Below are 24,597 nucleotides of genomic sequence, written 5' to 3'. Positions count from 1 at the left end.
AGAGAGGTTTGGGGTTTTTTCGCTGTAACAAGGCACATTCCTGCTCATATTAGCAACTGTGGTCTGCTAAGGAAAAGAAAGTTCCACATGAACACCCACATAAATAACATGTCAAACTTAAGTGATTGTTTTAGTGGCAAGAAAACTGCATGAGTGGATACCAGAGACATCAGCGGGTAAGGTGTGAAGCGAAGGTGTTACCTCTCAGTACCCTAGGCTGAAAAGTCTGCAGATTTCCATCTGAATTGGTGTGCATTAGCTGAGCTTCCATGAAAAGGCTTTTTGTTTGGAAGGATCAGGTAAAGCACTAATTTAGTTTCCTTATCCTCCAGTACCAGCCTTGAGTGATGTGTTTTCCTCCATAGAGTGCTGTCTCATACATACATACGGGTCAAGCCACAAAAAGGGAACATGTAGAAGGAGCAAATCTGGAAGAGCAGTGGGATGATCCCTAGGAAAAAGGAAGCACTGGGTGGTGAGTGGTCATCATCCTGAATGGCAGAGAGAGTGAGGAAGAGGAAACCTGCATCCAGGTTATCTCACTCAAGCCGCCAAAACTTAATTACCTGGTATATAGTTGTATAATTTTTACTTGTTTTGGTAGGCGATGAATTATGGATGAGACATTTTACTTCAGTGTTCACACATCCCAGCCCAAAACCATCGTATTTTTCCTGTCTTTATGCTGCATTTAGAGCACTTCTCTGCGTGGTCATGACCAGGAAAATGAATATATTCATTATGTTAACAAGAAACACTAGATTATTGTTTCAAGTTCAAATTTAAGCATCTTGTACAGATTAAAAATTTTCCAATAAAAATTGAATTTTACTGATATTTCTGTATATTGTAATTTATTTTCTCTACAGATGATTCAGACCATCAGGACTGTAGTTGAAAATACAGATAGCTTGTATGAGAAGATTGTACAGTGTCAGAAAGCAGGTAAGTACAAGCTGTTCTTTAAAGATTTTATCAAGAACTTGCTGCATGTTTCTTAATTTCCCAAAACTTGTAATTGGGTTTGTTTATTCAACCATAGCAAAAAAACCCCCAAACCAAACAACCAAACAACAACAGAAAAAAATCAAAAAAAGAGATTCTTGTAATTTAGGCATATACAGTAACAGTGAAAAGGACATTTTAAATCATAGAAATCAAAGAACCATAGAATTGCCTCTTGACTTTGGAAATGGTGAACATTTTATATATGGATAGTAGCTTGTCAATGCAGTGATTTCCACAAATGCAAACACAGGATTGCAGGAAAGAAAGAGAATCATCTTCCTTTAGGATGAAATTTTTTAACCATTTGCTCCTATCTCCTCTTCTTCCTTTTTTGTCATGGTAGCATAATGTTTTCAAGAGCCTTGGGGAAGTACCTTGCCTTCTGATAATTACATGACAGTAGTTCTGATATTTCTTCCCTGTGTTTCTCTAGATCTGTTGGGTGGATACCCTCTGGTTCTGTTGATTTGTTACTATTTTATCTTTTCAGAGTAAAACTGGTTTTACAGGCACATCTTCTGTGGCAGGCTTTTCATACCACATGTGCTCATAAAGTCTGTTTTTAAAACTTTGTAATGACCTCTTGGTCCCATAGATTCTCTGAAAGTTTTCCTGTTTTGATAACTAACTTTACAATCTGTTTCAAATATTTCTTAATCCCTTCACAAATTCCCCCTTTTTCACCTGATACACTGTAATGGAGGTTACCTTCTATTTTGGATAGCATGTCTGACCTTGCTGTTTAGTCATGCTTGTTTTCTTTTGATCTTTCTTAAGGATTTTTTAAACAAGGTTATAAATTTGCTCAGAGTAATGATGCATTGTGTTTCACATCAGAAACAGAAGTCTGACAGAGTCAAAGTGTCTACAACTGTCTTGCATGACTCAATTGGGACAAAAGCTTTTTATATACAAATATGTTTTTACCTATCTGATATTCAGCATCCTGCAGCTCCCATCATCTTCCATGATTTGCTTCCATTCTTTGAGCCACTTCTCTGTTGTCCTGTAAATTTCAGTCTTGTCTCTTCATTCTCTTTTCCTGCAAAGAAAAAAGTCATATTCTTCTACCCTCACTCTTCCGTTACAAACTCTTTTCTGCTAGCAGTACCTTCAAACTCACATGAGCATCTGGAATATCTCGATCTCAGCTTTATTCACAGCACACGTTCCTTAGACTCCGTGAACTTTAGTCAAACCACAGAACTGTCAAAATACTTGAAAATTTGAGTTTGTTCTATTTACTTCAAGCTGTCAAACATAAATCATTATAAATACTGTGTGTGAGAAAATAGTATTTCACATAGATTGTTGGTAAATACAGGAGGTTGTCTGAAATACTGAACGTGAAATCCATCATGCTGCCGTAAGGACATTGTCTTCTAGACTTGTACGCTTACTTCTTGAATCATCTCCCATTTTTGTGGTGATAGTGTGGCCGTATTTTTTTAGATTCATCAGTGTCTCTAGCAGTTCAGATCCTTGGTTAGAGGTAAGGCAAAAGCTAATTGCCTATTTTACCTCCTTTTTTAGAATTGTTGCCGTATGTCTGATTTCCTCAAGTCTTACAACCTTGTTTTACATGATGTGCATCTGGGTTCAAGAGTCCTTTGTTTAAGAATGCTAAAGACTTTAAGCCTACGCTAAACAGCAGAGATTTTGATCTCATTTAAATGAGAAACCTCCAGTATGGTGACATAAGCCTAAGTATGGATTATGTAATAGATCCTGCTATTTAGGGCAGGTTCAAGGTACTTTTTAAGATGAATGAGCTGAATTGAAATACCTTTTAATACCAATAGTTTTCAAAGATTTTCTTATGATTAATTGATCTCATGATCTCAGTAGATGCTACTCTGTTTAATTCTGAGTAAAAGATTATGTGTTTTCCTGCGTAGTTTGTTGATAAGGAAAAAACAAAATTATGCCCTTGTCTGGGCTTTTTTGTTCTGTGCCTCAGGGAGTGAAAAAGCTGCTAAGATAAGAAATACTGAAGCTGCCAATAAGCAGTATATTTTTGTTGTCATGAACAGGCTTGTAAGAGAATTCTGTTAAATAGACAAAGTGGACTTGCTCTGTTAAACTGTTTTCTAACTTGAGTTTAATAATAAGACTTATAGTCTCCTTTAAAATTCAAAACTAACTTTAAAATAAATGCACCGTTATTTCTTACTTAGGTTGATGGCTTTTTTAAATAAGCCATCTGATTCCTGAGAGGACTCTTTTCAGAATTCAAGTTCTTTGCTATTAATATTCTCTCAGAACATTTAACTGTAAACTTCTCTCCTCATTTTGGTTCTTAAAAATTAAAGCATATCAAAACCTCTCAGTTTTCTTCGTATCAATGTATTATTTTCGGCTCAGCATGTTCTGGTTTTATTTAAGTAGTTACTGAAAGCATTTTAGATACATTAATTAATTAAAAGATACGGGAGCATAATATTGTTTTGGTTCCCACTGTACCTGTCATTCTTTAAGAGAATTAAGAAAAAAATCTGCATAACTTCAAGTTTATTGCAGTGCTATTTATTTTGTTGCTGTTAAGCCAGCTAAAGGTCCTGTGAGAAAATAGAATGTAGGCACTAAAGGGCATTTAAAGATAATCCAGACCATCTCCTTAATCTGTTAAAAGACCTAAAGTGCTCCTGTATCTTCTCTAGAGTAAAGGATTTGAATGTCCATGTCAGCTTACCCCATTCCTAGCCTCCTTGTACCCAACTCACATCATTCTTGTGCTTCTCTTTTGAATCTTCTATTGCATTCTTTTGCTTTATAATTTAAATACTGCCTGAGCTCTTCAGTGGTTAAAAGAGAACCACAGCTTAGGAATTCATTTTGGTGTTCAGCAGTGGGAGCTCAAAAGGACATGTGATAATCCAAGTATTCATTAAATGATCAGGGGGGCAAACAATGAGTGAACACAGCTTGCTGGTGGCAAAGAATTATTGAACGTCATCATACGTAGGTATGGCTGTGGAACAGTACAGGCGGATCTTGTGACACTGAGAATTATAAAACAGTGTGTGAAATGTAACACTAGTAAGGGTCAATTAATGTGTGTAGGTGAAAAAGTAGCTTTGACTTGAGAAACGGTCTGTAAGATTTCTGTTTCCATTCAGGAGATGAAGTCACTGTGCAGTTCTAACAGTGTCAGCTCATTGCTGGTATCATGTATAAATATGCGTTCCAGCATAACTCAAACCACTTTTTTTCCTGTATTTTAGAGGTGTAACCTTCCCTAGTCATCTGTGCAGCCAGAACCCTTGTTCAGGTTCTTACCTTCTGGGATCTCAGCTACACCGTGCTTTTCCCTGAGTTTGACCATTATAGTTTTGCTTTATGTATGTTATTTTCCTGGCTGTCATGTTGATGATGTCTGTCCCTGTGTTCGTTTCTGCACTTGCTGCTCATCGTACGTTAGGACTGAGCTGCTTTCACTTCCCTTGTGTTGGCTCATTTGGTAGCAAGAGTTTGCACAGCCTGATGGATTGTCAGCCATCGTCATGCTCTCTGTCATGCTGTCCCACAGGCTCACTGTAAACATCCACCAGGCTACTTCCTTTGAATTGCTTTTAAAAGTTATCCCACAAATATAGCTAGATTGACACATGTCCTCCTACCACCTTAACCAAAATAGTTTTCATGGCTTCCTTGTACTCCCCACTCTTTCTTTATCCATCTGTCCTCTTTTTTGCCTCGTCCTTTGATTCTAAGTTGTTGGAGCAGGGACTGTCTTACTTATTCCATCCGTACAGTGACTGGAACAGCAGGGTCTTAGTTTATTAAATAATGCAAGTAGTAAAAGACAAAAAATGAGTACATTTTCTAACACGTACTCCAAAGCAGTCCTTGAACAGTGTCAGAAACAGGATACAGTTTCAAGAAAGGGAATGCCCAGCCATTCTGGCTGCTGTCAAAGATGAACAAGATGCACGATATCCATTGGGAAAAGGTATGTCTGAGCTGCATACAGAAAAAGGTTAGGGTGGTGGCCGTTCAAGCACTCCAAATATTTCTTGTAGTTGAGAATTAAAGTAATAAAATCATTTTTGTTCAAGTAGCTGTAACTCATTTCCCCACTGTTGCTGCTGAAGGTTTTCAGCAAAGTGACAGTTTCTTTTACTATTTGTTCCTTTTATTTTGCATTCTAAGTCAGTTTTTGAATTGGCATCCAACAAAACAAAGCATGTAAGAGGCAGAAAAAGTCATATTCTGTGTTACGTGTTATGTACAGATTAGATGATGTTAATAGAGGAAAAGAAATGTATATAATTAGATCCTGAGGAGCACTTTCAACTGGGTGTGTAGGCATGCAGTTGAGTTTTTATTTGAACACTGAAAGGGAATGACTAAATCGGTTGTTCCCAACACTTTTGTAGTTATCCCCGATTTGAAAGGAATTTGCAGTGTTCGTGGTCTGGTACTGTAGAGTTTGCTCAAGTTCAGCAAAACTTGTTAATCCATGTCTGCTGAAATGCTGCCTCTCATCAGGAAGTCTTTGCATTTAATCTGTGGCTTCGTCTTGTAGGGAGTGAAGAAATGCTGCTTTATCCGTTACCATTGGACTTTCTAACTGTGCAATATTTAATGTGTTTGACTGCATCTGTAGGACATGGTAATCTTCAAGTTTAATCTTAAGAATTGCGTCCTTGACTATATTTTTCATGAGGTTCACTGTTAAAAGTAAACAATGTACAGTACTTAACACCTTTACATAAACTCAAACATCATCTGCTGTGACTAAAACAGCACTTTGAAGCCCCTCACAGCCAGTCTCCATTCTTCTGAAATACCTTCTTTTTCCTGTTTTCTCCTTGTTCACATATTTTCTAAGCCAGGTATCAAATTGTTCTAGCTCCTTTCTCCACACATGTCTCCACACAACATAATTTCGAAGCTTTATTTAGCACGATAGGCTGTCTCCAGTAGTTAAGGAAAGGTGTCAATAAAGGGCATATTCAGGGAAGTCCTTCTCTTTATATGTCTTAACTTTCTTTCTGTATTCAGTCCATCATTTTAATCTGTTTTATTCTTTCCTATTTACTCTGTCTGCTCCATTATTATTTTTTTTTTTACTTATTTCCTTCCTATTTGTCCTTCCTCGGATAATTCCACTAAGAATCTCCAGGTACATCTCCACAGCAGCTCAGGTTATATGTCATTGCATATAGTCCGTGGCCCTGTAATCCTGTTCCTCTCCTATGTCTTGAATAATCTTGAAGCGACATTCTACTAAGGGGAGGCAGGGAGTGAGGAGTTGCACTTAGATCAACTTAGGTAGCATTGTTTGAATAGATGATCAATTTTTTTTTCTTTATGCTCAACTCTCTCTCCATTGTTATTCACACTAGTCATACACCATATTTTTCATATTTTGCTCCTCGTACATAGCTTACCATAATACCTTTGGTGGTGGTGTTCTTTTTGGCAGTCTGATCTATTTTGCACAAGGGTGGATGATTCCTAGGATACATCTCCCATGCTTCTAGGTGTTCTTAACGATATCACTTCCTGCTCCTAGGGAAACACTTAAAGTAACACAGACCTGTATTGTTCTCCTGGGTTTGCCCCTTCACATGAAGTTTTTTTTTCCCCCTACTGTTAGTGCAATTCTAGCCCAGTAAAAGATCAGATTGTATCAGTGATGACTATCTAGAGTCACATGTTCAACTTTCAGCAACCTCAGTGATCGAAAGACTAAAAAATTTTGTTATGTGCTGGAAATCAGAATAACATTGTAAGAAGCTCAAATAGAATTCTTGATTTTAAGTAGCCTTTCCCAGTACAGAAATATTTACAAAATCAATGTTATGTTAGCTTGTAGCTCATATTTTTAGCAGTTGCCTTCTACTTGCGAAAATGACTGAAGAGACAAGATTAATTCTATCTCTTAAGATATAGAGAAGTATACTATAGTGCACCAATACAGCAAACATTTTATGTACTAAGAACTGCTCAAAGGCTACATGGTTATTCTAACTACAGTCTAATCCAAAATGGTAGGAAAGTACGAGGAGTCCGTTTATTCCCCTGTGCGTTTTCTGTATCTACATGTGACAAAATAACTAGTACAACAGCTGTTGACTAAGACTAACCAACAGTTCCAACCTATCCATAGACAGGGGTTAAGAAAAAGCAGAGGTGTTATAATCAGTATGGTTGAAGACAGATTTTGTGACATGCTATATAAGCTGAAGTGCTGAGAAGTTGAATGGGTTTTCTGATACACATTCCTCTTCTTTATATTTTAAACAGTAACAACAAATCCCAAGTTAAATACAGATGGGGAAATGGCTCTGGGTTTGAATTAATTGTATTAATCAGGCAATTTCTAAGAAAAAGGTACCCAGTTTCTCCGGTGCAGAAGGTGATTAGTAAAGAAAGGGGAAATTACATTCCTGTGTAAGCAGAAGAGATAGTAGTTACTATTGCTAGTGGAATGGTGTGGGCTTAGTGGGATCTGAAGACTGATTGGGGAGAGAAGAGAGTGGGGAGAAATTATAATGTGCCATAAATCAATGTCTTTATTAAGGCTGCTTTCAAGCATTCAATAAAATCAGGGTGGTTTTTTTCCTTAGACTTCGAGATCTCTTGAGGATCAAGGCTGGTAAATAAAAGACGGAAATGGCAGTCTGTGGAAAAAAATCCTCTCCTTTGTAGCTCTATGTTTCTGCCCTTTATTGACAGCATTAAGGTCCATTCTCATATGTGGTAGTGACTTAACTTCACCTACATTCAGAAATGTAGCCCATCTTAATGGAGGACTGTCCTTGTGGAATAGTTTTCCATACATTGGGGGTGGAGTATCATGAGTCCTCTTCTCAGAACAAACGTTTTAATATTTGAGGGCCTGGTTTTCTGTGTATTTTGTCGGACTGCTGTTTTGAGGGTTCAGAAAAAGTGCTGTGTGTGTGTGTTTTATGTGTTTTGTAGCTTGATACTTCTTCTGTTGACTTTGGTGCCCACAGTTAATGTTACATAGGAGTGTTCTTAAAAGTGTTTGAAGAAGGTGGGGCTGGTTACTTAATTCTTGGAAGTAACCCGAGTCTTAATTAAATCAAGGCCAGATGTCACAGATGTCCTCTTGGTAACTTCAGAACAGTGTAAGCTTGATGCTGCAACTACTTTGAGTCTCTTCTGACAGTGGTTTGTAAAGAAGTTGGCGATCATCTTGTGTCATAAGTGATTTTCCAGCATGGAAGTGTCTTACATTGAAAGCTGAATTACTGTGATTGCGTATGGAACTGGATGAGTCTGGACTGAAAGACTAAATACTAATACAGTCCTTGTAGAGAGGATTGCTTTCAGCAGGCTGCAATGCCATTGTCGTTTGGGATGTTGGGATAAGAAGGTTATCTCAGGCATAGAATTTGTCATTGCTATTTTTAAAGAATTAACAGGGCAGCAGGCACGAAAATGTGTTTTTAGCCAGCTAAGTAGAGGCAGTACATGGCTGGCTGTGTTTGGGGAACATTTCCACTTGCTACAGAGATACTGCACATTGCCAAACAAGTTGAAATAATTAAAAAATACTGGACAACTAATTTAGTTAATGTGTTATTTCGTCAAGTATTAATCTAAATTTTTGGAATGCAAATAATTCAGACCTGGAGCTTCCTGAAGCTGAGGCACAGCACACTCAGAATCTGCAAAGAAGTTCTCTAGTTTTGATGTAAAATATTGTGGGTGACTTCAGTGGGAAGTAGGTGCTTGGAAGTACTTGTGGATCTACTCCTTGTTCCTGTTAAGACACAGCTTTTGCAGTTAGTAGTGATACTTAGATAATACAGAAGTGCTCTAAGTATTAAATTATTAAGGTTTATTTTAAATCTTTGTGTGTTCTGTAAGCAAAATATGTGAGAATTTAGAAGTTTAGTGACTTCTGTTGCTTCTCTACCATGACTTACTTGAATTATTATTGATGTTATCTGGAAGCCAGACTTCTTCCCCAATCACTTTTCTGATAAACTTCATTTTAAAAGGAAATTGTGAGGTTGAAACACCTTAATGCTCAGGAATATGATCTGAAATAAAAATATTAAGAAACTTATTTAATGATGTAAAAAATTAATGCCCCCTGGCTTTCAAAGATGTGGCCAAATGTAGCAGTTGTATGTGCGGATTAAATACTTACACGTGGAAATGAGTAGTTAAAGCTTAAGTTTTTTCCTAGAATTCTTTCCTTTCCTATATTAATATTCCTATATTATATATTTCCTATATTAACCTACACAGTGTAAGAGGAAACATTTTAATATATAAAGTGCTTTCTTGGATTTTTTTTTCTTGTAAAGAACAAATCTGTGTATGCAAATTATTCACAAAAACTTTGTAATGATTCAAGATGAGCATACATAGTGATTGAGCTGCATTATGTGATAACCTAATCAAAAGCTGTATAGTATTTTCCCTTCGCATTTTAAAAATACTTAATGTTTATTTCTTTTTTCTTATTTACTTACTACTCTTTTGAAAAGTATTCTGTTTGCTTTTAAATCATGCTCTGCCAAGAATCAAATAAAATATATTTGGCTTGACTGAATTTAAGTGCTGACCCGCAGTATTATCAGTGTGTACTTTGGATTGGTGTAGACGTAAATGTTCCATCAGAATATGCTAAGCATAAATTAATGAGGGTTTGAGGTCTGACATACAATACTGTTGAGAGAGGTCATTATGCAGCTGGTTGAGGAAACACAGGACTGGAAGGTCCTGAAGTCTACTTCCAGGTACAGTTTTTGAAATTGATCATATGAAGCTCTATTGTAAAATGAATATGAGTCTTTGATTTGAGTAATTTTCTCCTTTTCAAGGCTGCTTACAGAACCACATCCAAAATGGTTATAAATTTTACATCAATTCCAATTTGACTGATGGACATTCATTTTAATATTGTCCTCTAGCTGAAATGATTCTTTGATGTCCAAGGCCTTACCTGACAGATGTGTATCTAGAGAGCAATTACTCCTCTCTTGGTTTTCTTTTTGCTAGACTAACCAAGCAAATTTTTATTAGTCTCCTCACATCGTGATGTAGGGATCCTACTGCATTGAGCAGCTTTATAGCACTTGTCCTCATGCTGTTTGAAGTTACTAAAAATGGGACGAAAGAATTGTATATAACATTTCAGAGGAGCATCTCGGATGGTAAGATATTCCCAGGAGGTATGAAGAAGTGTTAAAGCCATCTAATCATTCCAGGGTTGGGGGAGAGAGAGGGGAAAGCTGAGACAGCCATGAAACTCGAACTAATCTGATCAGCAGTGGGGAACAAGAAAGTTATTCAGCACTGAACCTGCTGTTGAATCATGGTATTGCTATTTTGTTACATTTATTTCAGTGTATTTACATGATTTGCAACAGTTGGGCTGAACGTTTTGCTGAAAAGCTGGTCTTTAACATGGAGGACTTGAATTAGATTATGAAAAACGAAAGTGTCTTTATTGTGCAAGCACTTGGGAAATTGTACGTCTTCTGTCAGCTAGCCCTTACTTGTGGTGGTGCAGGGGTGACCAGACTTCTTAACACACTTCCAGACACGTGAAGGACACGAGAAAATGATTAGGGGAAGTCAGCATGGATTTCCAAAGGGGCCATCAGACCTACCCAACCTGACGGCCCGGTGGAGGGCAGAGCAGTGGGTGTCTTTGATTTGAATGCATTGAGACCTTCAGCGCTGTCTCTTGTGACGTCCTCACAGACAAACCGATGAAGTAAGTGGAGGCCACACAGGCGGGCAGTGAGGTGGGCCGAGAAGTCACGGACCAGCCAAGCTCAGAACATTGCGATCAGCAGCATGAAGTCTGCCTGCAGGACAGTCGCTAGCGGTGTGCCCCAGGGGCTGATACCGGAGCTACTCCTGTTTCAATGTCTTCAGCGGGATGACGGGGCAGAGCGCATCCTCAGCACGTTGGCAGGACACACCAAACTCGGTGGAGGGTAGATAGAGCAGATGGTTGTGCTGCTCCTCAGGGGGACTTTGACAGGTGGAGACACGGGTGACAGGAACCCCATGGAAAGGGTTGAGCAAAGGGAAGTGCCAGGCCCTGTACCTGGAGAGGAATGACCCCCTGCACGCACCAGTACGGGCCGGAGGCTGACTGGCTGGAAAGCAGCTTCAGAGAAAAGGACCCGGGTGTCCTGGTGGACAAGAAGTTGAACATAGCTAAGGAAGTGCAGCGCCAGAAGACCGAGGGAGGTGACCCTTGTGCTCTGCTCCACGTTGGAGAGGCCTCAACTGGAGCGTTCAGTCCAGTCTGGGGTTTTCCTGTACAGGAAAGGTATGGACTTACTGTCCAGCGTAGGGTCACAAAGAGCATTTAGGGGAGTGGAACATCTTTTGTGTGAGAGGCTGAGAGAGTCGGGATTCTCCAGGCTGGAGCAGAGAGGGCTCGCCACGGACCTTGGCTGGTCAAACACTGGAAGAGGTTGCCGAGTCTCCATCCTTGGTGCCATTCAGCACCCAGTGGGACCCAGTTCTAGGCAACCTGCTCTACCTCAGCCTGCTTTGAGCAAGGAGGCTGGACTAGACGGTCTCCAGAGGCGCCTTCCAACCTCAGTGATTCTATGTAAATCTTTAATGGAAAGAAATGGAAAGAAGCTTTGACTCAAGGCAACTGTCAGTGATCACTTCGTTATAGTTGAATACATTTGTGCAATGGACTCAAATTAAAACCCAGGAAATCCCATCTGAACAGAATAACATACATCGTATATACTCTTCATGATCACTCAGAAACTTGTGGATGATATCCTTTCTAAGATCTGCCAGTATAAATGGAAAACATAAGTAACTTGCTTTTTTGATCAAACAGGTGGTATATGGAGAAATACATTAGGAGTGATAAATCAGGTTAGTAGTATGTCTGTTATCATCCAAGAACTCTTGGACAGCTCAAAATTACTAATAATATTAGATGTAATTAAATGTTATAAAAGTGATTTCTTTTCTGTATCTTAATGAGAGCAAGAGCTGGGTTTTTACTTGAAAGGAGATAGAAGATTCTCTGTATTTATTAGGAAAATTCATTTAACATCCAGTTTTCTTTGCAAGCATGTCTTAAAGGCATGTTTACATGAGTTTATGTGGACATATTTTTTATTTTGTTAGTTTAGCTGTAAATTAAAAGCTCTTTCCTCTTTTTATCTGTTATCTTTGAACTAGTCAGTTTCATTTTGGAATTTGATGTGTTGTTACTTTGCCACTATTAATGTATGAAATAGTTCCAAGGCAAAATGCAAGAAAACCAAGCAGGGACATAGAAGAGGATGGTGTATTCATCAAGAGATATGTATTCAACAGTTAAATACTGTGCTGCATTCATACTCTAAAATTAAGTTGTCTGTATACTCTGTAGTGAATGCCATTCATTCCATTCCATTAAGCAGGTGGAGAAACTGAAACTGAGAGGTGAAATAATCCATTTCAATTTATCAGGCAACCTAGTAATAGGAACAGAAATAAAATTCAAATCTACTTGGTTCTATGTTTAGGCTTAGAGTAGGATAGCTTTAGTTTAGCACGATGATGAGGAGTTGGCCTATTCAGTACGTAAGAGATCATAGAATTACGGAGTGCTTTGGGTTGGAAGGGACTTTAAAGACACTCACCTAGTCCCAGCTCCCCTGCCATGGGCAGGACACCTTCCACCAGACCAGGCTGCTCAAAGCCCCATCCAAGCTGGCCTTGAGCACTGCCAGGGATGGGGCATCCACAGCTTCTCTGGGAAACTTGTTCCAGCATCTAGCCACCCTCACAGTAAAGAATTCCTTCCTAATAGCTAATTTAAATCTACCCTCTTTCAGCTTAAAACTGTTACCCCTTGTCCTATCACTGCAGGCCCTACTATGAAGTCTGTCCCCATCTTTCTTATAAGCCCCCTTTAGGTACTGGCAGCTGCTGTAAGATCTCCCCGGTGCCTTCTCTTCTCCAGGCTGAACAACCCCAGCTCTCTCAGCCTGTCTTCATAGGAGAGAGACTCCAGTCTGCTGATCTTTGTGACCCTCCTCTGAACTTGTTCCATAAGGTCCATGTCCTTCTTACACCGGGGCCCAAGGGCTGAACGCAGCGCTACAGGTGGGGTCTCACAAGAGAGGAGCAGAGGGAGAGATTCACCTCCCTTGACCTGTTGGTCACCCTTCTTTTGATGCAGCCCAGGATTTGTTTTTTCTGGGTTGCAAGTGCACATTGCTGGGTCATGGTTGAGTCCACCAACACCCCCGAGTCCTTCTCCCCAGAACTACTCTCAATCCTTTTTCCATCCAACCTGTACTGATACTGGGGGTTGCACTTGCACGTGCACTTGGCCTTGTAGAACTTCATGAGGTTTTCTCGGTGTTGAGGATAGTGGGGTGATTAGTGCTATTTAAGCAGGAGGTGCTTGTTTGTTGAGGGTTTACATGCGTCTGCCTGGTAGGATGGCCTGACTTGGTTTCATCTTCTGGAAAGGGGCAGTGGGATTTTGCTGCTAACCGCCAGGTGTGTTTAGCTGGAGTGCAGTGGCTTTGGCAGGACAGAAATGTAGTGTACGAGTGTAAAGAAGGAAGAGACCCACGGCAGTCAGTGAGCCAGAAAGGAGCTTTTCTGGCTAGCACAATAGATGGTCACCGCTGCCTGCGTTTAGGGTACTCGTGACTTTGGATATGTAAAAGTAATCTGAAATCTGCAAAGCACCAATTTCACATCGATCATGCAGACCCTCGGCGTTATTCTTAATCTCTCTGGCTGGCTTCGGTCCAAGGTTATTATCGATCACTAATGCCCACGGATTTGAAGAGCAGTTCTAAAGATGTGAATGAGGCACAGAACTCCAGAAGTTTAGCAGTGTAGTCTCGTAATTCATGGTACAGATCAGAAAACGTGTGTTTTCATGGTGGCTTTAGGAACTTTCTGTCATACATATGGATCTGCGCATAATTTTCCCATGATCCTATTGGGAGTTTATTGTTTTGGATGATGTGGACAGGAAATGGATACTTAGAAACTGATGGATGAAGAAACTTTAATTCCTCACCTGATTAGAAATCTGTTTTGGGGAAAAATAATATGAGTGGTTTACTTGAGGCTGTACTCTAAAGGCAGAGGCAGAGCTATGAAGTGTTTGAAATAAAAATGATACAATATTTTAATTCAGGGAAAATACTTGTCGTTTATTTTCCTTGTAGTAAAATTGAAAATAGTAAGAAAAGCTGAAAAGGACAATGATGTCTTTCAAATGAATTTATGAACAATTTTTGAAGTGTGTACAGATACATATTTATGGGAGTAAGGTAAGGAATATACAAATAAAACATTCAGTCATATTTCTTTCTTGTAATGAGGCATGAGTGTGGGGTAGAGAGATTATGAAGAACAGGTGGCATAATGTCCCTAAAAGTCAGTCTACTCTAGGACCGGCAGCCAACAAAAGTTCGTATGCTTATTCCATGATAATTACATGTATATTTTGAAGCACAGATACTCACTGGGCAAATAGAAGATCTCAATCAACACAGTCAAAATTACAATGTCTACTTAAGGTATAACTTGGTTTTAATTTCATAGGTGTAAGTCAAAACCGCTTGCCAACTTTTGCCCTCAAAATACCCTTTAAATTATTCTGAATGAGATCCTGAGAGCACAATTGAATGTATGACTTCTATAGCAGAGTTGCTGTAATCCATGTTGGGTTGATGTGTGTACCTGTGGAAGGACATTTTACTTCCCCCCTAGGAAAGAGACTGTTCAAATTTATTTTTATGTGACTTGTAACAGCAGCATGGAAAGCAAATTATTGTTCTTATATCTGTGCAGTGTGCTGGGTTAAAACTAAAGTTTTGGTCACCCTTCTCAATGTTTAGATCAAGCTAATCTGAATTTTGCCAGAAATTTTTGGTCTGGAGTTTGTCGGATACAGGTTTTGTGGACACAGTAGTTCACGTAGGAGTGGTAAAATGTCTTTGGTGGTTTACTTGGCACTCCTCCTTCACAGTTACGCCTTTTCTTGTCAGGGGTAAGGGGAGAAGGTTATTTTCTGGGCTGGCCCCAGCATATAAGCCATTAGCTGGACAACTGTGATGTAAATTCAGTACATAAAAGAGCAAGGAACAAAACAAATTTGTTGGGATAGACTATTTCATGAAATTACTGTTTCCCTCCTATAGCAACTCACAAAAAGGTTTTTACATATGGTGCAACAAATACAGGCGTGCTTAAAGAAAATTTTTATATAGTAAATATTTGCTTGGCTCCATCTTTGTGTGGCAGTGACCCAAGAAGTACCTCAGTGTGCATTTTGGCTTAGAGAGATTTTATATGTTGGCATGTTGTATAATGTCACACATTATATAGATCAGATACGTTTGTGCTTGAAGAATAAAATTTCTTCAGACTATTTCACTGGCCTTTTTCCTTATTAGTTTCAAATCACTATTTCTGTGATCACAAAAATGCATTAAAATAGATTCTATATTCCTCTTATTCTCCACAGCGATGGAGTTTCATGAAAACCTGCACAATATAGGAGCAAGAGAAGGCTTAAAAGAAAGAAAACTGCAAAAATCAGTAGAAAGTTTTACGTGGAACATTACAATTTTAAAGGTAATGTGCCTTCCTTTGTTGGTTAGTTACTGTATTTTTCCATTTATAACTGACATTCTAATATTGTTACTTTTCATTATTCTGTGTCACAGTGCAACTGGATTTATTCACTTCTGTAACCATATTCAGTTTAATTTATATAACTTGAAAACACAGCAGGCTTTCAATGTGAATTTTTCTTCTTTTCTTTTGTTGGGGGGGTTGTTTAATTTAGTTTGTCTGACATTTTCTTCTTGAAACCTTCTAACGTTAACAGGATCTGCTGTAATCTTGAATACAGGGTTGAAATAATGACTATTGATTCTGTGAAGCAACTGGGGCTGCGAGGATGCTATGCCACTGTTTAAACCCTGCTTTGTGATTTGAAAGGGAGTAAGAGTGTTAAGGTTAATGCAGTTATTGAAAAACAAAAGGGAAGCTATTGCTACTGCAGTCAATGATGAACGGTACATACAAATTATGTTATTAATCCAGATTGAAGTTGCGTGTTTGTGAGCTGGAGATTTTCTTTGCATTTTGTCAAGTGCATTTGCTTATGTTTTGACACAACAGTAAGTGGTGAAGCATGAAAAAGCTTTTAGCATGTCGTGGTTTAACCCCAGCCAGCGACTAAGCAACATGCAGCTGCTCACTCACTCCCCCCATAGCGGGATGGGGGAGAGGATCGGAAGAGTAAAAGTGAGAAAACTCCTGCGTTGGGGTAGAGGCAGTTTAATTGGTAAAGCAGAAGCCGTGCACGCAAGCAAAGCAAAACAAGGAATTCATTCACCACTGCCCGTGGGCAGGCAGGTGTCCAGCCAATCCCCAGGAAAGCCGAGCTCCATCATGCGCAGCGGTTACTCGGGAAGACAAACGCCATAATGCCAAATGTCCCCCCTTCCTCCTTCTTCTTCCCCCGGTTTATGTACTCAGTGTGATGCCATATGGTACGGAATATCCCTTTGGCTAGTTCGGGTCAGCTGCCCTGGCTGTGTCCCCTCCCCATTTCCCGTGTCCCTCCAGCCCTCTCGCTGGCAGAGCCCAGGGAACTGAAAAGTCCTTGATTTGGTATAAACATCCCCCAGCAACAACCAAACCCATCCGTGTGCTGTCGGCGCTGCTCTCACACCAGCGCCAAAACACAGCCCTGCACCAGCTACTGGGAAGAAAACTCTATCCCAGCTGAAACACGGACACAGTGAGAGACCCTCAGGAATGCAGAACACTTCAAGTTTCTTGCTGATGGTTTTTCATCTCAGGAAAGTATATAAAAATTTATAGAGAGCAAAACTGCCTCCCTTAATTTATTCCTTTGATACTGTCTTTCTAGCCCAAATTATTCAAGTTTTCTGTTTACATCCACTAATGAGTTCTTCTCTCCCACTCAAATATTTCATCAATACATTAAACTATAAAGTCTGTTTTAATTATAAAGAAAATTATTTTCTCCCACATATTTTTATTTTGGTTTTAGTTCTTACTGAAAACACAATTCCCTGTCACCTCTTCTTACAGTGAACTACTACAGAAAAGCAGCAATACACATGTATTTCTCCAGCTTTCCGTGCTGGTTTCAGCTGTTGAGTTTTTCATGGTGTTGCTTGGTGCTCCAGTCCCCCTTGCGTTACACTGCACAAATCCAGTGCAGGGGCAAATCAAAAACAGGTGAAATTTACTACAGTGTGTACAGTTGATCCGTTCTTAAAAATATGCATTCAGGTTCTGCTTATAGGTAAAAGGACCAGATGGACTAAAAATGGACTAAAAAAACCCCAAGCACTTTTCCTTTATTAGAGTGGAGTTTCTTGAAGACAGCGTATGGGGATGTGTCAAGTACCATTCCTGTGCTGCTTGAAGGATAGGAGGGGAGTCAGTTCAGCGGGTCTGGGCAAATGTCAAAGAAATAAATTCTTCTCTCTTCTTTGCTTTTCTGTCAAAGGTTCCAGACATCAGCTTGGATAGGCAAATCTATTTTAATGCTGCCTGAAACAGCAGTAGCTTTGCTGCATCTCTGCTTTCCATTCGGAGCATAATGGTTAGGGGGGGGAGAGGTTTGCAGTTGGATAAGCGACTGAAATGTGAAGTCGTGATTTCTGTGTAGTCAGAGAACCCACGTGGGAGATGTGGCTCTTCGGAACGCTGAATGGCTTTTGTGCATATCCTTAGGATTAACGTAATTATGAAGTTAGAATGCCTTCCTTTTGAAGAGATTATTGAGAAAATCTCTTCAACATTGACTTGGATTTTTTTTCTACTTGCAGATTAAGGTCCTCTCTATAGGAAGGTACAATTTGTCACATAGTTAAACACCTCACCAATCTTTTTGATAACGTATTAACCAGTCTGTTGTCAAAACTTTGTCAGGAGGTATTAAAGAAAATTCTGGTAGGTTGTTACATCTTAAAAGTTATTTACAAGTATTACAGTTCACATAGGCATCCATCAAGTGCATTTAGATGTGCAGAAAGTTAGAGGTTGTGATTTATTTGAAGTAACGCATTGAGGTTTTTCACTCCAAACTCTTAATTATAGGCTCTAACCATAGCTTCTCTTGCATTACACAGTTAAATAGAAAAAGTTTATCAGTTTCTAAGACACTGCTCTTCCTGTCTGAAGAAAAAGACTTGCAATCATAATTTTCTAATCCTATGTTTTTCAATTTCTGTTTTTCCAGTTCTCTAAAAACTATGGGAGGACAGGAAGTGAAGGCCTACATTTTTTAGAGTAAAAAACGATCAGGAGAGTGACAGTCTGAGCTGCTTTCTTTTTTATTTTTTTTTCTGTTGAATTCCCTGCCTGTGCCAAAACAACTTCCCTCTTGAACAGCAGAAAAATAAACCCCTGTCTATTCAGTGGCTCCAAATTTTGTTGTTCAACAAGCAATATGGTTGAGCGACAAACACACCAAAAGCAGTGCCATGCATAGATGGATTAAACTTTTTATTCTTGTAATTAAGAACAGTAATTTACATGGTCTCTTGGCTATGATTCAGGAATTGCTGTGTGTGGCTCTGAACAGCATTACTAAATAAATCTGCATGAGCGCCATCCTCAGCTCCCTCACAGAGGGATCACAGAATGCTCACATGGTGTGGCTGATGTATTTTCCAAACCAATTAAGCTGCATTTTACCCTCAAGGTACATATTGGTTTGGTTTTTTTTTTTTCAATTGGGACATTTTGACTGTACTTGATGCAATGGAAAGTTTGATAAAATAAAAAAATTGACAGCTTAATTCTAGGGGAACTTGTTTAGGACATCTGACATAGCTATTAATTATCTATATGAGAGTGTGTGGGCACACACGTTACAGTTACTATTTTAGAGGATTTTATTTTTCCTAACTTGAAGCCATGAGGCCAAATTTATTATTGGTATAGTATGTTTGAATTCAACTGAAATACCTCTAATTTGTGTATGTATATATGCACATGTTCCCGTTATTATGCACCCCATATGTGCACATACAGATGTTTGTTTAACTTCAGAGCATCACTTAGAGTAAGTCTAGTCTGCTTTAGTGAACTTTGTTGCCTCTCAGGGAGGTGTAGAGGTTGTACAGCGTTAAATATTCCTTTCTTTCAAATAGAGGGAGTTTGCGAGATCATTTGCTAGTAATTCATTTATTGTTATTACTCAGACTGATAGCACTCATATTTTCTAAACTTACATAATCACATTTTCTGTCAGGAAGAGTACACAGTGGAATAAAGAAAATTGCTCTAAGTGCTGTTGCAGCAAACTCCTACAAACAATCTAATGTAGCAATTTACAGACTTCTCTGACATAGCAAAACTTTGGAAAAAAACCTTTGTAGGCTCAGAATTTGAGCTGCCCATAGAAGGAGCATAATGGCATCTTTAAATTAGTCTTTGCAACAAAGAGCTGTCCTAAACATATAGGGAGGAGAGTTAAATGGAAGTACTCTGATTCAAAGTGGGGCTCCTAACTCCAGCATTTGTTAGATGCTTCTTGTCGGCTGTGAGTTTTTAGACATGTCACATTAGACATCACAAATTACTTTCTCTTGAAAGCAAGCCCAAGGCATGTAGTTCATGGCGTCTGTTACCTCTGTAATGCCATTGGTTCTGCACCTACATTGTTTTTATAAATGTATTTATAAATGGACTATTCAATGTACTTAGAGGGGTGCAGCTGATAGCTGCTGCCTAGTCCTGTAGGTACTCAGAAAACCTCCCACGTTGCAGTTCAATTTAAATATCTTAAACTACTAGTCTCTTGTTGTTGCTGGACTGGTGGGATTTTGGCTCCTAATTAAACCCATATTTAGAAGTTAGGAAGTTAAGTCCTTTTTGTCCTGATTCTGTAAAAGCTCCTGGAGCACACCAGCTGCGCATGGAGCACTGCAGTGTATCCCACTGTCCCTAGCATCACTGCTCAGAGAAACAGTTTGAGAAAGGGGGACTGGCTTATTTTTTCTGATGCGAGCTTTGTGTCCCAGAAACTGAGCTGAAGCCCAGTAATTACTGTTGCAGTTTCTTGGGATTTGTGGGGGGAAAGGGTGCTTTTGCAGTTATTTCAAATGTCATCTCTACGGTTTTAATTTAATGCTCATGCACTCACTGAAGAACCTGATAACCAAAAATCATGAGTAAATACATACCAGATTATGCAGGTAGCTGTGCTGAGACACAGTGTAGTTTACGCTGTATCCTATTGTCTCTGAAATGATATAATTTCATGGGTATGAGAACTGATAGGAAGCATTTTGATTTTGTTTTTAATTACCTTTCAGGAGCTATGATGTAAAAAACACTGCCTCTTAGCCAAAAGCTTCAAAACAAACTGAAGATGTTTAATGTTGATTTTAAAAAAAAAACACAACCAAAACAGAGTAGTTGATGCAGGCATATTGGGACAGAGAGGTGTGAGGGATACTGAATTGGGCTTCCACATTAATTCACTTCCTTTGTTATTGTTTGTTAAAAGCTTAGGAATGAATATCAGTGGTGTTCTTTGATGTTTCTTAAGGCCTTTTTCATGTCTGCCTGCAGAACAGCTTGGTGCTTGATTCTTTTTCTGAAGCTTGTAGACATCAATATGTGAAATAGGTATTTAAGTTACATAGTGCTCGGCGCTGTTTGTGATTTTTAACCGCAGGGAACGGAAGGGAGCAGCGTTTGCTGCCTGCTGCTGTGAGGACAGTGCTTGCTCGGTGCTCTGCACTTGGGATGTGCAAGACCTGTGTCAGTCCTGTTCCCAGGTGGGAATTACCACAAAGTGCTGGGAGTATATTTGAATTTTATGGTGTGTTTGCCAGACAACACTAAGGACTAAATTAATTTACATTTTGACTTATCTGAGGTGGAAGCCTGACATAGCAAGAAACGTTTGGGTGTGGTTGTGCAGCTGCTCCAGATTCCAGCATTGAGTTGTCTTCACGAAGCAGCTTTGTTTCTTTGAATGGAGGTTTTTTTTTTTTTTTAAACTTCCTGATGATAAATCTGCTTGACTAAGGTCTGAGCTGTTGATAGGTTTCTTTTATCATTTTATCATAGGGCATTTTATCAGAGCGAGTAGCCTACAGCCATTTGGGCCTGGTAAGAAGGTGAAAAGGCACCCAAGTTGTCCGTAGATCTGAGAGATTCCTGTGTTCCAGCTTGTAGTCAATGACTGTATTATTAACTGACTTGCAAAATCAATGGCACCTACTGTGAAAACCAGTATCTCGGGCAGCTACAGAATGCGTAGACTATAAAGAATTGAAACTTAATCTTGAGAACCCTTGGGCAAGAGACACTTGATATACAGCTAGAAGGAAGGTCTTTGCATTCTTTTGATTAAGTGCGTGGGGGCAACTTTTTCAGATCTGGATGACTTTTTAACTTTTCTGCCTTTTAGATGCATTGTATTACTGTTCAGCAGTGTTCACTGTGACTACAACTTGAATTTTTAAGATTCACACTGCTTTTTTTCCCCCAGCGTATGGCTTCACGATGGCACATCAACAGAGCTAGGTACCTTACATCAGTTGCACAGACATCTCTCACTTGAGCTTGTGCTGCGTTTGGTAGTAGTGGTTGGCTCTTCTTTTATCTTTGGATGAAGGCATGCCAGCAGATAATGACAATGCAGTTGGTTGCACAGACATTTTTCTGAGTTCAGTGGCATTCAGAAATCGATTGCTTCATTCTAAGTGTTAGAGAGTCGTGTACACAGATTGATTTTTCTGTTTCACCCTGGTCTAAACTTGATCCCACTTGGCCAAATCTGTTTAGTCTGAACCCACTCTTGTCTGCAATAATCCAGCCCCTTATCCCAGATCCTCTCTTGTCTACAAAGTTCATCTTCCCTGATTGGTGTTGTCCAGACACTTCCAGTTATCTGCTGAAAATCCAGACATTCCCGCTAACCCCTGGCTTCCTCTTTCCCCTCTCTCTCTTGTTCAGTATTCTGTTCCCACCCTGCGCCTAATTTTCTCTTCTGGCAGTTCTTGTCATTGCTTTCCAGGTCATACTGTCCCCACTTTGCCTCCTCTAGAGGTCCTTCCCAATGAGTGGTAATTTTAGTTTTCTCATCACCTTATCGGACTTCATTGTATTCTGCAGTCTTTTCCTGCTCTGCATTTTTTGTTTGTTTTTCTCGCTCACCAGCTTTTAGTCTCATTACCAAGCTCTCTCACTCCTTCTTAGTCCTTCTACTTGTCTGTCATTTTCAGGCTTCTTTCAAAATGGTGGGTTTTGTCAACCTGTTTTCTTTCTGTATTGTAACCCCAAATGTTGCCTCAGTCTTTCTCTTTCTCCACTGACCTGTGTGATCCAAATTCAGCCTTGTCGTGGTGTGTTTGGTTCTCATTATTTCACAATCTCCTCTTTCAGTAGGACCTAGTCTCTACTTTGTCCAGCAGTCCACTACAGTCCAACCTCCCTTTCTGCAGCCCTAGACTGATAGCCAGGTCGGTCCCAGAGATCACTCTTGCCCCTTCATCTTGTCCATCTGCCTCCTCACCGGAGTCCCTGTCCCAGGATCTTCTTCCCGCTCTCCAGGCAGCCTTTTGGACTGCCTGCGTTGGCAACCGAATGTTGGTGGCAAGAGAACTTGGAGAAGCCATGCAAGAAAACCCCAACTTTTTCCTCTAATGCATATTCATTATTGTGTGGGAATGGAACATGCATTGTCTTACCACATTGCTGGAGCTGTCAAGAGATGAAGAGTGATTGAGAATGAAAGCCTGAGTGATTGTACTAACCATGTTCAAAATCTGGTTTTTGTTTATTAAAAACTCGTAACTTGGAACCACTACTCTGGGTCCCTGAAGTCATTTGAATTACAAGTCCCTACCTCAAGTGGGAGCGTGGAGGGAAGGATGGAAGATTGTTAAAAAGTTCTGACAGCATTTTTCTGTCTGTTCACAGAACCCAGTGAACCATATGGATGAGATTAAAGAATAATATTGAACTGTAATAATAATAAAATCTGCCAATGGCAGAAATCCTGCATAGAAAGTGTCAGCTCAAGTAGTTAGTTTGGCAAGCATATAAGCAACTGAAAGCAAATTTTTTTTAGATGAGAAGTTTTGGGCAACCTTATTAATAGACTGTTGCTAGCAGCTCTGCCTATAATAAACAAATCGATTAAAATTCCAGAACTATATTCTACTAATCCATGTAAAGTGGAACTTGGGCTAGAAACAGATGCACTCCAGATATGACTCATTTAGTCTGCTGGAGTGTTTTAAATTAGCTTTTAGTTGTTTGTCAGTTTGGAAAAAAGTATGTGATTTAGAAAAAAAAAAATAGCCCTGGTTTTCTTTAGAAGAAAGTATTACCAAAGCTTGTGCTGCCATTGGTGAATTTCTGGATTTTTCTCCTGTCTTGTAATCAGAAAAAACGCCGCTTTGGCTATCGTAATCTTGGACAAGGGGAGGGTGGGCACTATTTCTTTGAAGAAAGCAATATTTGTTTTCTATTTTTGTGCCTCAAATGCGTAGTTTACTACTTCATAGGATAGTAATTATGTTCTGAGTTGCTAAAGAAGTGAAGCTGAAGTATCACACCGAGTGCACACGTGGTTTTGTCTGTCTGCTGTTCTACCTCTCCTTTATTTTTTAAATCAAAAAAAGTTGGATTTCAGCCTTATCTGGCAGAGGAGGAGAGTCAACATATCTGTTCTGTCTCCAGAAGAGATGTAAGCATCTCTTGAAGAGAAGCATCTGTCAGGAGCCAGAATCTACACAGGACAGACAGGAGTACTCCAATTGCAGGAGAAGTTGCAGTCGGTTGTTCATAACCTTGTTAGACGTTACAGGAACTGACAGTCTCAAGGCACTACAGTACCTGGTTTTTTTTGTGTGTTTGTTTCGTGAAATGAAAAAATAAACTTTATTTATTCTTTCATTTCAGTTGGAAATGACACTGTTTAAGATCTGCTACTTCTGAAGCTTTTACCTGCTTTCCTGTAAGCTGTGGGGCCGTTCTCTTTCAGGAGTGCGCGCACAGTGCGATCACTTTGGCCCTTACAGATTTCCTGCATGTGTTTGCGAGCTTTTCTGTGCTCACCGTGTGCTACGGCACTGCTCGCTCCCTGCGTACGGGCAGGCAGGCAGGGGATGGCTGCGGGCAAGGCAGTCTGTAATCTGCTCATGACAGCTGTTGCTGTTCGAGGGCTTTAATCAATACAAAGAGATGGAGTAGCTAATACTGCAGGACAGAGCCAGGTCACCTGTCTGGGACAGTTTCTCTAACACCTTTACTGAAAACTTAATTACTCTGAAGTGTAAAAGTGCAAGTGAAGAGGGGTAGCAATAGCACTGAACTGCAAACAAGCCTGTGAAGTCTTTGTCATCACTGTCCTTTTTATGTGTTGCTTGCCAACCTGTATTTTTGTATTTCATGCTTTGATAAACATTGATCCTTTACCATGCTGCTGTTGAATGAATCACATTGCTAGGGAAAAAAATTTCTAAGAACCAAACCCCCCAAATGGTTTAATAGCTCCCTGAAGTATTAAAATCAGCCTTCACAGTTTTCTTTATGCAGAAACATGTATAGTCCCCATGGATTAAAATTACA

General features: G+C 39.6%; 1 protein-coding gene across 3 annotated transcripts in view; it reads left to right on the top strand.

Moving 5' to 3' along the window:
• PLCL2 (phospholipase C like 2) overlaps positions 1-24,597 on the top strand; it is a 104,515-nt gene that overhangs the window by 78,332 nt on the left and 1,586 nt on the right. For 2 of the 3 annotated variants that reach the window (XM_080386440.1, XM_080386441.1), the window contains exons 5-6: positions 870-945; positions 15,476-15,585. In XM_080386440.1, the coding sequence (XP_080242566.1) occupies positions 870-945; positions 15,476-15,585 (186 nt within the window). Of the gene's footprint in view, positions 1-869; positions 946-15,475; positions 15,586-24,597 lie in introns of those variants that run through there. The other variant, XR_013927965.1, reaches the window with a different exon arrangement.

Source organism: Falco punctatus, assembly GCF_963210335.1.
Source record: "Falco punctatus genome assembly, chromosome: 4".
Lineage (NCBI taxonomy): Eukaryota > Metazoa > Chordata > Aves > Falconiformes > Falconidae > Falco > Falco punctatus.
This window is presented reverse-complemented; position numbering and strand designations above follow the sequence as displayed.